Consider the following 14689-nt stretch of genomic DNA (forward strand, 5'->3'; position numbering starts at 1 on the left):
CCATATACATAATAGGGTTTAATCGTTGTGGATTGTCAGTATAATTTTTTTTTTAAAATATACATTTAATAATGTGTTGTCACATTATTGTATTTTTAATTATCATACATGATGTGTCGGTATATTATTAAACGTATGTGTAAAATAATTTTACACCAGCGGTGCATATAAATTAAACTCTACATATTGTTATACAAGTAAGAGATTTAATAATATAGAGAAGGTCACGTAAGTTAATTTAGTGATGTTAATTTGAGACCTTTGAGTGATTCTTTTTAAGGTTTTAAGTTCAATTTTTTCTTATGAAAGTTTTGACTTGAAATACTTAGGACTTTTTTTTTTTTACTTTAAATACTTGGGACTTTTCTTTTTTTTTTTTTGACAAACAATACTTGGGACGTTTTTAAAGTTTCACAAGATAATTATAATAATCTATTTATAAGAAAACATTATAATCTCATTTAAATACTTTTAAGTATATTAATTTTTGTCAAATTCAAGCATGGATAAGTAATAGAACTTATATGAAAAAGAGAGAGTAGAGGTCTTTAACCACCGCCGGCCCTAAAACTCTTTTTGATTTTCTTCTTCTTCTCTCACCCATAGAGGGGTGGTTTTAGGTCAATTTTTGGCATAAAATCACCCCTTTACATTTTTTTCTTCTTGCTTTTTAATACAAATAAGTGATTTTCACATAGTTTAAGTCTTATAGTTTTGTTTTTATCTTTGCGATTTTATCCTTTGTTTTGATTTTCAGTATTGTTGTCCCGTCTTAGTGCGGAGTATTGTTGTCCCGTCTTAGTGCGGAGTATTGTTGTCCCGTCTTTGTGCGGTGTTCATTTGTTTCAGGTTTGAAGATTAAGGTTGATCCAGTGCAGATCCAATCAATGACTTTTGTACCATCAACGCTACAGATCCGGCGACATGAATGTTCCGGAAACTTCAATATAGTCAAATATGTAGGCTTTTGCAATATGCCGTTTGATGCTATTAACACGGATGCTGTGAGTTTGTTCGCAGATTCATCCTTTTTGTTTTTAGCGATTTTGATTTGTATTGCATCGATGTACTCTTATCAATTTGAATGAATGAATATCTTTTATTTAGTCAAAAAAAAAAAAAAAAAAGTATATTACTATATCTTCAAAGTTCAAATTATGTTTGCCAAAATGTGAATTGAGGTGGGTTTTTTCCTAAAAATTAACATATAAAAAATCTTGTGTAGTTGTCAAATAAAATCTTGCACTAAAATAATTAAATTTAAACCAAATTTTATATTAAGAAATCAATATACAATATTAAAATTTTATAACATTCAGTGCATTGTTTATTTTTTGAAGTTTAATTGTTAATTATTTTTGTTAAAGAAAAAATTGTTAATTATTTACTATCCGATGGTTATGTTTTGCTTCACCTGGGATTATCATTATCATAAGGATATTTTATTATGTTATGTATCTATGGGGTACCACCCCTTAACTAACTATGACTTTTCTTTCAGAATTTCTTCCCTTAAATGAGATGAGATCTGTCTTTTTCTTTTAGCCTCCAGCAATCACTTTCTGGGCCATGCTGTTCTGTCTTGTTTTCCATATTTTTGTTGTTTAATTTTACAACTTGTTCGTTGTTACACTGTTTTTGTATTTTTTTTATGAAACGACTTATCATGAGATATATCTTTAATTTTGTCCTTCATTGTGGTAGCACACCTGTAATTCCTCCGGCCTCATATATAAACGAAAGTAATTTTTTTAGATTCATTAAAAAAATGATGTATTTAATTTATATTTTAGACTAAATACATTTATTTTTTAATCAATCTAAAAAACTATTTTTGCTTATATATGAGGTTGGAGACGATAAATGTTAAGTGATGATATAATAATTGAAGAGTAAATTGTCACATGCATTCCTTGTAAAACCAGCTCATTCCAAATCCCTTACTTCACAAGAGAATTTGCGGACACAGCTAAAGGAGAATTATTGTTTTTAGAATCAAAAGGAGAATAATTTTACCATTTTTTGTTTTTGTACTTCTGAATTATGATATATCCTCAGCACAATCCAGATATGTTGATAATTATTCGGAGATACCTCGCACTTGTAACATTTTGGTCTTCTATCCTTCAACCACACTACTTTTATTTATCAACAACAATCAAGTGATTTGAACCTCTTAACTGATTATAAATATGTATGGAAATAATTTAGTTGAGAAGGGATAACTCATTTTATGTACCTATAAATTTGCAGTGGAAATTGGTCACCGTAAATAGTGATGAAAACTTCGTATTAGAAAAAATACATTACTTTTATTTATATTTTATGAACAATCTCTCTTAATATGATTTTTTCATTTTTCATGAAAATAAATAAACCTTCCCCTTGATTGTCAATCCAATTGAAAGGTGAGGAATTGAAAATGATTAGACAATTGCTTTTTTGGCCCCATCCAAACTCCAAAAAATCAATTTTGCCCTCGGAACATTTTAGAAGATAATGTTCGAACTCACTTAATTTTGGATCTTAAGCTCTTAATGGTACCAATATAGTGCAAAACTAGTAAAACATATTTGAGTTTGAAATGCTTTGGAAGATAACTTTCGAAATCGCTAAGTTTCAGATTGTATCTTCTGAAATGCACTCATATATGTCGGGACCAAAAAAAGAGGGTTGATTTACATTTTTTTTACAATTAAACTCAAAGTTAGGCTAGTTAAGACACAATATATTGAAAATAGGTCCATTTCACAGTATCATATAACTTTGTTTTTCCTTTCATTGCACAAAAAATGCATAAGACATCAACTGCCTGGAAAATTTCAGAAATTCAAGTACCAGTCTTTTTCATAAGTTATCTTCTAAACAGGTTCTACAATTTGGCATAAATAGTACTTTCTCGAAAGTTACGTTCTGAAATCCTCCATGTTCGATTCCTAACTTCCGAAACCCTTGATTTTTTTTTCATGTTGATAAATTTCGGAAGTTACCTTCCCAAGCCCTGCATGTTCGCATTGCAACTTCCGAACATACAGAAGGATAATTTTGAACATTTGGAGGGCTTGAGAGCAATACAGGGTGCCAGAAAAGCAATTTTCAAATGATTATAAGGTAAAGAGCAGCCCAGTTAAAGCCTGTTAATAGTCCGAACCAAAAAGAACCTCTAGTCCAGCCATATTTTTTTTTTACGGAAGATGTTACTCCCACCCTTACACCTTTCAATCACACCCTCACATTTTTTACAAAATGGAAAAAAGTTTCATCCTCCACTTTTCTGATTTCTCCTCCCACACCTTTTAAATAAAATGTTAAACAAAAAATTTACAATTTTTTTTTTGACGCAAAAAAATTTACAATATAGTAGTTTATTTTTAAAATGTAAATAAATTATTAACAGTAAAGTTATGTACTGTGCAAACATTTTTTATAAACGTCTACCATCCAAACACAAAAAGGGTATTTTAGCTCGGAATTAATAATGCAAGGAGTCTTGGGCCTTTGGCCCCTTTTGTACCAAAACAATAAAATAATAATGCATGGAGTCTTGAAAATTTCTCATCCCACCCACTCACTTTCTCACCTACCCCCTGTTTTTCTATTTTTGCCCTTTGTCAAAAAATTCGGAATGCGTTTTCCAATTTTTTTTTGCCTTTAAAAACAACTTCGGAATGTGTTTTCCGAAATTTTTCCAAATTTAAACTAAAAAAATTCGGAAAACGCGTTCCGAATTTTTTGACCAAGGGCAAAAATGAAAAAACATGGGGTAGGTGAGAAAATGAGTGGGTGGAGAAACAAGGAGTCATTGAATACTGTAGGGGTGTGCATGGAGAAAAACCTGACACAAAGGGGGTGTTTTATCAAAAGAATGAGCATACAACAAGACTGGAGAACATGCATTGACTCCTTGAATAATTTCAAACAAAATGATGAAAATTAAAAATTTGACTGATCATCTCACTTAGGACGCTAGATCAACTACTGTGCTGAGTCATTGTGATCAAGTTCAAAAAGTTCCAACTACAATCAATATTTGTAAATTTTTTCTTCATTTTTTTAGTGATTTAGGTTTGTTTTTTATTCTAAACCCAATATATAACATAAATTCAAATTTTACTTTTAAGTACTTCTAATAAACTTCAAACAAGCATTCACAAACAATTATACCAAAATGTACTAGTACTGAAGTGATTTTCCTATTATTTGGAGTGCAGCTTTGCTCCTTTTCTATAAGCTCCTTTTACTCCTTTTGATTGCACTGATAAGAGACATGTGGCAAAAACAAAATCAAAGGCTGAGATTAATTAATTGTATTTGTTTAATAAACAACAAAATAACAAAGCAACACGCCCCTCCTTCTTGTTTCATTCGTTCCATCACTGCTTCTTCCTCTCCCTCTCGCCTCTGGTCCGGTGGCGTTCGTCTTTCTGCTTCCTCTCTTTAGTTTCTCTGATACATCTTTTCATCTTCATCACCTATGGTGTCTCATTCTTTTAATAAAACCTTTTTAAAAAAAATTCAAGAAAAATTGAAGATGCTTGAATAATTGCTAAAAATTCTCAGACCAAGGCTACTGGAACTAAAATTTTTGATCTGTTTTTTTCCAGCAAAATTTCTTAAACTAATAAGATTTCAAACAAATTTTATAGAAAACGTGAGAAGAAGAGAGGAAGGGATTAGATAGATCCACAGCTTATTAGTGTCCAATTTCAAAAAAAATAACAGCTTATTAGTGTTGTTTGTCTACCAATTCGATGCGATTTAGGAACGATGCCGACGTAGCGAAGTGGAAGGTTATGAGACAGTGAAAAGCAGAAGGTAAAATAGAAAGAACGCCACCGCCGTTAGGATGGATGTAGAGGGAAGCAGCGGCGGCGCGGTGAGTGGAGAAGAAGGAACAATGTTATTGTTCAGAGAAAAAAGTGGACGACAAGTGTTTCTTAAAATAATAGTAATTAATAATTAATTAGTTCTAAGCTTTAATCTCAACCCTTTGATTTGTTTCTGCCACATGTTAATCATATGAGCAATCAACTTTGAATAAATGGAGCTTATAGAAAAGGAGCAAAGCTGCACTCTATTATTTGACCAAGATTTTATCTTACAAAACCTAAACCACTTTGCACTATGATTTCCCATAACTTAAATTATAAATTTCACATGATCGATTAGTCTCTTGGTTTGTCTATTTTCTTTCTCTTGTACCCAAAAAAAGTCACTTCCAATCTAAGAGTTACGTCTATTTTAGCATTCACAAACAATTATACCAAAATGTACTTATAGTACCTATCTAAGGTTACGTCTATTTTAGCATTCACAAACAATTATACCAAAATGTACTTATAGTACCTATTCTTCATAGACATTTTTTGGAGTGAATTGCATGAGTTCAAAGGCAAAAGTATCATATATTGGACAGAATACTTTCTCTTGATATGATATATTGCGACATGTATTGAACAAAATAGAAACTGAAAGCACTTTTTATATTGCTGATGTAAAAAAAAAATCCCAAAATACAAAAAACAGAGAAAAAAAAGAGACACACGGGGGGTTAAAAGCTTTGAAGTTTAGTACATAATATGGAGATAAAGGTTCAAAACTCCCAGCACAGAGTTCATTTAGGCTTTCTCCCATTTAAGAGGCTTCACCACTTCCCATGTGAAATCAGAATCATCCCTACCAAAATGTCCATAAGCAGCAGTCTTCAAGAACCTGCCATTGCCACCCCTCAAGAGATCAAGGTTGATAGAGATCATGCCAGGCCTGAAATCAAAGTTGTTCTTCACAATAGTCAGGATCTCCTTGTCAGGGATCTTCCCTGTTCCATATGTGTCAACAAAGACAGACAAAGGCTCAGGAACACCAATAGCATAGGAGACTTGCACAATGCACCTCCTTGCAAGTCCACTTGCAACAATGCTCTTAGCAGCTTGCCTCACAATGTAAGCTCCACTCCTATCAACCTTAGTTGGGTCTTTTCCAGAGAAGGCACCACCACCATGTGCACCCCAACCACCATAAGTATCGATGATGATCTTCCGGCCAGTGAGACCAGCATCACCATGAGGACCTCCAATGACAAAACGACCAGAAGGGTTCAAGTGGAAAATGGTCTTGGAATCAAGGTACTTCTCAGGAATCACAGGCTTGATGACATGCTCTTTGAGATCAGCAGCAATTTCATCATTGGTAACAGTCTCATCATGTTGAGTAGAGATGAGTACAGTGTGCACACGAACAGGTACCATGGCACCATTGTCATTGTAATACTCAACAGTAACTTGAGTCTTACCATCAGGTCTCAACCAAGCGCAAGTACCATTCTTGCGAACCTCAGTGAGACGAGCACCGAGCTTGGTAGCAAGAACATGGCTCAAAGGCATCAACTCAGGAGTCTCATCAGTAGCATAGCCAAACATGTGACCCTGATCACCAGCACCAATTTCCTCAGGTCTTTTGGTGAAATGACCATGTACACCCTGAGCAATATCAGGACTCTGCTGCTCAATGTTAACAAGAACCTTGCAGTTGTCGGCATCAAGACCCACATCAGCAGAAACAAACCCAATTTTCCTGCAGGTGTCACGCACAATTTTCTCATAGTCAACTTTAGCCTTTGTTGTGATCTCACCAAAAACCATAACCAAGTTGGTCTTGGTGCAAGTTTCACAAGCAACCTTGCTTTCTACATCCTGTTCAAGGCATGCATCTAGCACAGCATCAGAGATTTGATCACAAAGCTTGTCAGGGTGTCCCTCGTTCACTGACTCAGAGGTAAAAAGGAAGGTCTCTACTGCTGCCATCTTTACTAGCTGCACAACAAACCCACACAAAAATGAACAACAAATTCACACAAAAGGTCTCATTTTCTAACCATACACAAACAAAGTAAAAATACATATAACTACAAAAATTTCCTAAAACCCTTTAACATCACAATGATCCCATTTCATGCTAAAATCTTAGTTCAACCATTTGCAACAACATGCAGTTCGCAGAATAAAATATTCAAAGTGCGTGGTTTGGAATCTCAGCAAAGAACTACCGTGATTTTTTCACCATAATTTCAACAAATCCATCCACCTTGATACCAATCATACACCTAATTTTTGCAAAATCACCGCGATTCTAACAAACATGCACTAAAATTTTCCAAAAACAAAAATGAGCAATTTTCTCCATAATAATAATAACATATTAGAATGTAAAATCTACTAGATCTGAAATTCTAAATCGAATTCCACATGCAACCGCATAGATTAACGAAACACAGTGCATTTGAAATTAGGTTTTTCCCAACAAAATTAAAAACACAATCAACCTAACTATAATTTCAGAAAGAATCAAAGAAATCATAAACTACAAACAAATATTGGAATTGAATAGCAGCTATATACAAAATCTATACAATGATAAGAACACAAAAGAAAAATTGAAGATGAAATGTAACTAACTAACTAACTAACTATTAGCAACAAACAATGGAAGAAGAAGAAGTGAAGTACCTTGAGAAAGAGAAGGTAGAAGAATAGAGAGAAACGGTTACGTTGCTTGGAGAGGAGTGGGGTAAAGGTGTACGAGTGTAAACGTGAGAAATGAGTCTCGAATTTATAGGCAAAAATCAAGAAGAACAGGAAGAAAATGGTTGGCAGGTTTGGAGGCAGCGTGAACGTGGTGGGAAATCTGGGTTAGGTTCATCCATTTGCATTTGCACCGAAATGCCAAATAGACGGTTGTGATTTTCATTTAGTCAATCTCAGCCGTTGCTCAATTTGGAAAGAGGTTGGTGAATTCAAATCCAAGTAAAGGTGGATTCCATTCCACGCTCGAATAGTAATCTAATCTTACTTCTTCCGTTCTTCAATCTTCATATCCTAATTAATTAGTATTAATTTCGTCAAAAACAAAAAAAATATCATAATTATTAATGGCTCCTATCATTTTTTTATATTAATGTATATAGAGTATATTATTAACTAAATTCATTTTAAAAAAATTAATTTTTAGATTCATTGTAAAATTTATGTATCTAGATTACATTGTAGTCAAGATACATTCATTTTACAATGAATCCAAAAAATAAATATTATTTTTTTATATATACAACTGGAGAGTATAATATACAATATCTTCTTTTTTGTTCTTAAAAAAAAAGACAAAGACTCTTTTAGATAATTCATATATATAAAAAAATAAAAAATAAAAAATTGGTTGGTGGTACAAAACTTTATAAGAATATGGTCGTTTCTTTACTATTGAATATAATTTTTTGAATATAAATATATAATAAATAAAAAACTACAATTTTATTTTTTCTGTATGCACCGATCATAAATAATAAATAAATATATAATAGATAAATTTTTTTGGGAATATTATTTTTTGTAAAATATTAAAAAAGGAAACATTTAATTTGTTTGTATGCTATTTAACCGAGACATGCCACTTTTTTAAATTAGTTCTTAAAATATATATAGTGTACTTTTTGACTGTCCCACAAGAAGCGAGATCAACGTTTAGATCCAAAGATGTTCTAGTGTACAGTTGGACAAAAGGAAAACATGTTTATGTGGACTTGACTGAGATTTCTCCACTTGTGGGATTGAGGTCGCGGGATATTATTGTGGGACAAACGGCCCTTAAAGTTGCTTCAAGCAAAGTGACCAAACATGAGAAAACGTGTTCTGACAATCAACATGTTTTTATATCATTCGCGTTTGACACTTTTGGCTTCATAACACTAGATGTTACCGATCTTTTAAAAAGAGTTCAAAGGATCGTGTATAACAATATTGTAAATAATAAATTGTCAAAATATTATGACAATAAGTAATCAAATAGACATCCCACTTACATACATTATTCCTAATATATTCTTTGTTTGTTTTTATTAAGTCAATGGTTTGTAAAATATTGAAGTTTCTTCTTTTTATGTTTGGTTTAATTTCTTGTCATAATTTATCCTATGGTTTCATCTCAACTTCACCAACCAACTTTTCCCAATAAATTTTGAGGGATTTTTGAAATCCAACAACATCATTGTCAGATCGAGTGTTCATGTTTTTGAAGCTCTCATAAAATATCATGTGTTCTTATTTTTTGTACCATTCAAGATGCATATCTTCGTTTCATTCAATTTCTTTGATGGATCAAATGATGTAAATTGATGAATCACCTTCAATTTTTTGTATACTTTGTTTTCTTCTCATTAATATATGTTGGATATTTTTATCATCACTTTCTCAATTGACATAATTTCTTCTTTTTTTTTTCCTTCCAGAAAATTCTAGGGATACAAAGGCAAAGAAAGATTTAAAAAAGAAGTTGAAGGATACTTATGAAGGGACAAACAAATATATGGCTATGGAGGAAGGTTTGTAAAGTTCTTTTATTATTTATTTAATTTAATTTCATTACATGTTAATTAATTACTTTTCTTCTCATCGGTCACTTTCTTTATTCTAATCACTTACTAGGTGATTATGTGGCAATTAAGGGTGCTACTTTTGGTGATGAATTCGAAGATGCCTTAGATGCCATTGCATTGATGTCAAAAGATCCCAAAAATTATTTCGTAAGATCCTATATTAATTAAGGAAAATGCTAAACAGTGCCCCCGGGCACTGGTTAAGCATGTTAAAATAGAAATTATATCTCGAAATGCGTGCATTCAATGCCTCAAAAGTACAAAAAGTTGTCTTTTCAATATAAATTTTATTTTTTATTTCCTTTTTAGGTATGCTTAACAAGTGTCCCAGGGACACTATTTAGCATGACCCATTAATTAAAATTGAAAAGGTTATTTTTTATAATTGTTTAATTTGTTACTACTACTAATTTTATCTATTTAGTATTTTTATAAATTTTAAGAATTTAATTTATATGCACAGTTAGTCTAAAGATATTTTACACATGCGTCTAATATTATACCAACACATCATGTATGGTAATTAAAAACACATGATGTGTCACATTTATTAAATGATATGACAACGCGTCATTTGATGCATATGAAAAAAAAAATTATACCGACGATGCACAACAATTAAACTCAAATTTTAATAGGTTGAGTTGGCACGGAAATATCATGATCCAACGAATTTTTATAAATTTTTGAAAATATTTAACAAGCACTCCACTCCAATTGTCGCTTCATTTCCTACTAAGTACTAACTAATTCATTCCGTTAACAAACTAGCTAACTATAACTAACGCTTTACCGTCAAGAAAACAACTGTAATTAACAGTATACATTAAATTTAACAAAGTTCAAAACGGTTATGAAAAATCTTCTTCTATATAAATAATTTGTGTACTTATCAAAGGGTTTAAACAAAAAATAAATAAAAATTTCTTCTTCTTCTTCTCAAAGTATCAATTTTTGAAGCTAAGAGGTTTGTAAGTGAAATGATGGAGAAAGGTGAAGATCAAAAGGAGAAGAGTCAGTTGCTAGCAAACACAAGCACAGACAGGGACGGAGCCACGTTGGTCACAATGGGGGCACATGCCTGCACTATTTTTTAGAAGCAAATTTTTTAGTAGTATACTACTACTATTTGATACTCCGTAATTTAAGCAATTTTAAAAATTTGGTTTTAAAGATAACATATAACAAAATACCAAAAAGAAAAAGATATAATATATTGTTGAGACATTTATCTACATACAAAGTAATGAATAAAAGACATGTTTGGATTGACTTTATTTTTGAGTTATTAATTATTTTTGGGAATTTTTTTTTTTTTGTAAATTTTTTAAAAAGGATTTAATTTGTTTTTTATTTTTATGGTAAGGGAAATGATTTAATTTGTTTGTATGCACTAATAATACTCCCTCCGGAAATGATTTCATTTTTTATATATATTGAAAGATTGATGTATCTAGATTATATTATAGACTATATACATAAATCTTTCAATATATCTACAATGTAAACTATTTCTTATATTAAAGAACCCGAGGGAGTATAAACTTATCCAACCGAATCATGCCATTATAATTCGAACACTGAAACTCCTATTTATTCACCTTAAAAAAAAAATAATCACTAAATTTCTTGATAAAAAAATATTTCATTGATGTAGTTTGATCGAATACTTATGATAAAAATTTTAGTCACTAAATTTCTTGATAAAAAGATATTTCATTGATGTAGTTTGATCTAATACTTATGCAAAATATGCTGCGCAAAGTAAATGCATGATTAATCTGTTTTGAAATTGTTTTTAATATGGGGAGGCTTTTGGGCTTATCCCCCAAATACCAAATTCGAATCCTTGTAAGGGTCCGTTTGGTGCGCAGGATAGGATAGTGAAAGGATAGGATATACAACAGGATAGTGATAGGATAAGATATCAGCAGGATAACAGTTATCCTCAGTTATCCTATCCTGTGTTTGGTGCACACAGAATAACAAACATGATAACTATTATATCATATTTTTAATACATATTTGTTCATACCAATATGATAAGATACATAACATATTTAAATGACAAAATTACCCTCGTAAAACAATTGTTATTTGTTAAAAATTATATTGTAATACTTTGAATTTTATAAATAAAAATATAAATAAGTAATTGTACAAAAAGAAAAAGTAATCAAATAACTTTAAATTTTAAATACAAATCATGAGAAAATAAACAAATTAAGTTTTTTATATGAATCATGATCAAATAAATAACTCAATTATACATGTTAGATAAGCTAAATAAATATATGATATATGTAAATAATAAAACTACCATTGCAAAAGAATTATATTTAAGTTGTTATTAAATTTAAATTAATATTCTTATTTTGCAATTTTTTAATAATTATTTTAATTTAAAATATTGTAATTTTAGGAGAATTTTGATTTTTTAGATTATATAAATTACAAAATTACCCTTGTGAGAAAATCACATATATATTTAAAAATTAATTATTTTATTATTAATTTACTATCAAATTATTTTATTAATTTTCAATTTTTTATTTTAAAATATATTTTATAGAATAAATCAACGATTTTTTTTTTCTTATCCTATCCTGCTGGTAACCTAGCTCAAATTCAGGATAAGGATTTTAATTAGAGAAACAGGATAGGATAAACTTCAGGATTAACTTATCATATCCTGTTGTGTCACCAAACACTAGATTGAGACAGGATATGATATAGTTATCCTATCCTGTCTCTTATCCTGTGCACCAAACGGGTCCTAAGTCTTATACATACAGCATGTATCACTCTTTTTTGTACGAAGCATGCATGATGCATGTATCACACTTTTTTTAATGGCAGTAACATAGCGGTGTTAAATTTCTTAATTCACTACTGTCCTACTCAACTCAAAAAATCAATTTTTTTTAATGGCACATCATCTAAATCCAGTTTCTGTGCACTAAAATGTTGGTTACCGAACCAAAATTTCATGCTTGGGTATTTACTCACTTAACAAAGCATGTCTTTATTTTTTTTTGGTACAATAACATAGCATACTTTATTTTGGGTACAATGACGGCATATGATATGTTGATAAGCTAGAGTTTTACGGTCCATTTTTTTTTTTTACATGTAGCTCATGAAGATTGAACTTAGACTTCATACATACTATTCAAATATTTTACTATTGGATAAACCTAGTGATTTATTCACAATCCGGTTTTAAACACACAAAAAAAATAAAATCAAAATACATGATGCATGCTTCAATCAAATGTTGACATAGAAATAATGTTTCTATTAAAATTTGGATTAAATATATTTTAACTTTAGATTAAAAAGTGTTTATCTATGTAATGAATGGATGATGTTTCGTGGCACATCATCTAAATCCGTTTTTTTGTGTGATTACAATCCTGCAATGTGAAGATTTTGTCTTGTTAATGTCTCTTTAAATATATTGACTTATGATTGGATATAAATAATAACATGACATGATCAACAAAATGATAAATCAAAATTCGTCAATATTACAATTGCAAAATACTATTTAATGCAAACAGTCGTAACCCAAACAATTTTTGCTAAATTTAAAGAGATTCAAGTATCTTATCCATGTTCTCTCACATGAAAGTAATTTTTTTTTTTAAATTAAAGGTATCCTCTGCGCGCAATTGCAGAGACTAATCTCTTCGAGATAACTAATATTCATTTAAGGGGTTGATTTCTCCCAAGAAATAAATTTTTATTTTTACGGTAATGGAAGTAGTAAAACTTAATTTTTGCACTTCAGTTTTGGTATAAAATTGGTAAAAGTTTTTATGTGTGTTTGGATTGGGTTGGCGGTTGGGAATAGTCCAGTCAAGTCCCACCAATTGAAAATTTCTCATCCCACCTACCCACTTTCTCACACACTTCCTGTTTTTCCATTTTTGTCCTTGGTCAAAAAATTCGGAACGCGTTTTCCGAATTTTTTTTGCCTTTAAAAACAACTTCGGAAATGTGTTTTCCGAATTTTTTCCAAATTTGAACTAAAAAAATTCGGAAAACGCGTTCCGAATTTTTTGACCAAGGGCAAAAATGAAATTTCCAGGGAGTGTGTGAGAAAGTAGGTAGGTGGGATGAGAAATTTTCCCACCAATTATTTGTTTCTTTGCCTTTGGACGTGTTTTGAAATATGCATGCCAAAGTTTAACAAACTCACAATATATATAAGGTTATATTTTAATTTTCTGAACCATAATACCATTTATATCAAGTAAGAAGTTATGAAAAGCTTGTACTATAATTTAAAATTCTCATCAAATTTGACTATTGATTATTTTTGAACAAGATGACTATTGATTATTATATTTATATTTGCAGTGCATAAAATGGGTAGGTGGGTTATGGTGCCACATCTTCCTCATACCAACAACACCAAGTGATGAAAATGACAAATTCTACATTATTTTTGGGATCAACTATTTGAATAACGTCTTTATTTTAGGTTTGTCATAATAATCTGATGCCGGGTCCTTTTAGTCTAGATCGATAGAAAGATTAGTTGAATAATATTATTGAAATTTATCAAGTGTGAGTTAAGTTTCACATTATTTAGAAGAGTTGATGTTGAACACTTTTAAAATATTTAAAAATTTAATACCTTAAAATTTTGGACGAAGATGAGGTGTCAAAATGATTTATATATTGTTGTTCAATGTCTAATGTGTCAATCCAATTTGGTGAAGCTTCTTCTCACGAACCAACACATATGAATACATTAATTTGAACTATTTATTAATTTGGGAAAAATTAGACACAAAAAAGAAAGACAATAAAAAACACAACTTTTTCATGGGTTTAGTAGGAGAAAAATGTGGTTATCATACAATTTTTCAAAAATCAATGTGTTTCTTAGTTTTTAAGTAATGGAAAGGGTTTCTAGTTTTTGAGTACTGGATGAGTTTCCAACTTCAGTGGTTGGTGCATTTTAAAAGAGAAAATCATTCGAATGCTGAGAAAGCAAGGGGAAGATTTTATGTGGTGGATCGGTGGAATTTTAATTTTTAATGTACGATTGATAATACAAATAAGTTAACTTATAATTTATTATATTAATTTATAAGGTTATTTTATATGGGTCATATGAATTTTAACTAATAAAAGAGAATGTATTGAAATGTGTATGTTAAAGAGTGTGGTCATGAAATTATTCCAATACATAGAGTAGTATATTTTACGCAGTAAATACTATGAGCATGAAAAACTATATAATCTTTA

At 30.6% G+C, this 14689-nt stretch overlaps 1 protein-coding gene and 1 long non-coding RNA gene across 2 annotated transcripts; one reads left to right on the forward strand and one right to left on the reverse strand.

The window, feature by feature from the left end:
• Positions 1–5464: 5464 nt before the first annotated feature.
• LOC123907210 (S-adenosylmethionine synthase) lies at positions 5465–7855 on the reverse strand. The gene is made up of 2 exons (XM_045957381.1): positions 7506–7855; positions 5465–6812 (listed from the first exon to the last, which is right to left on the reverse strand). The coding sequence occupies exon 2, from the start codon at positions 6801–6803 to the stop codon at positions 5619–5621; it is 1185 nt and encodes a 394-aa protein (XP_045813337.1). The 5' UTR covers positions 6804–6812; positions 7506–7855; the 3' UTR covers positions 5465–5618.
• Positions 7856–8913: 1058 nt separating this feature from the next.
• On the forward strand, positions 8914–9595 carry LOC123907211. The gene is made up of 3 exons (XR_006809182.1): positions 8914–9158; positions 9281–9373; positions 9477–9595. It is a non-coding gene; the product is annotated as an uncharacterized LOC123907211 (long non-coding RNA).
• The last annotated feature ends 5094 nt before the right edge of the window (positions 9596–14689 follow it).

Source organism: Trifolium pratense, linkage group LG2, assembly GCF_020283565.1.
Source record: "Trifolium pratense cultivar HEN17-A07 linkage group LG2, ARS_RC_1.1, whole genome shotgun sequence".
Classification (NCBI taxonomy): Eukaryota; Viridiplantae; Streptophyta; class Magnoliopsida; order Fabales; family Fabaceae; genus Trifolium; species Trifolium pratense.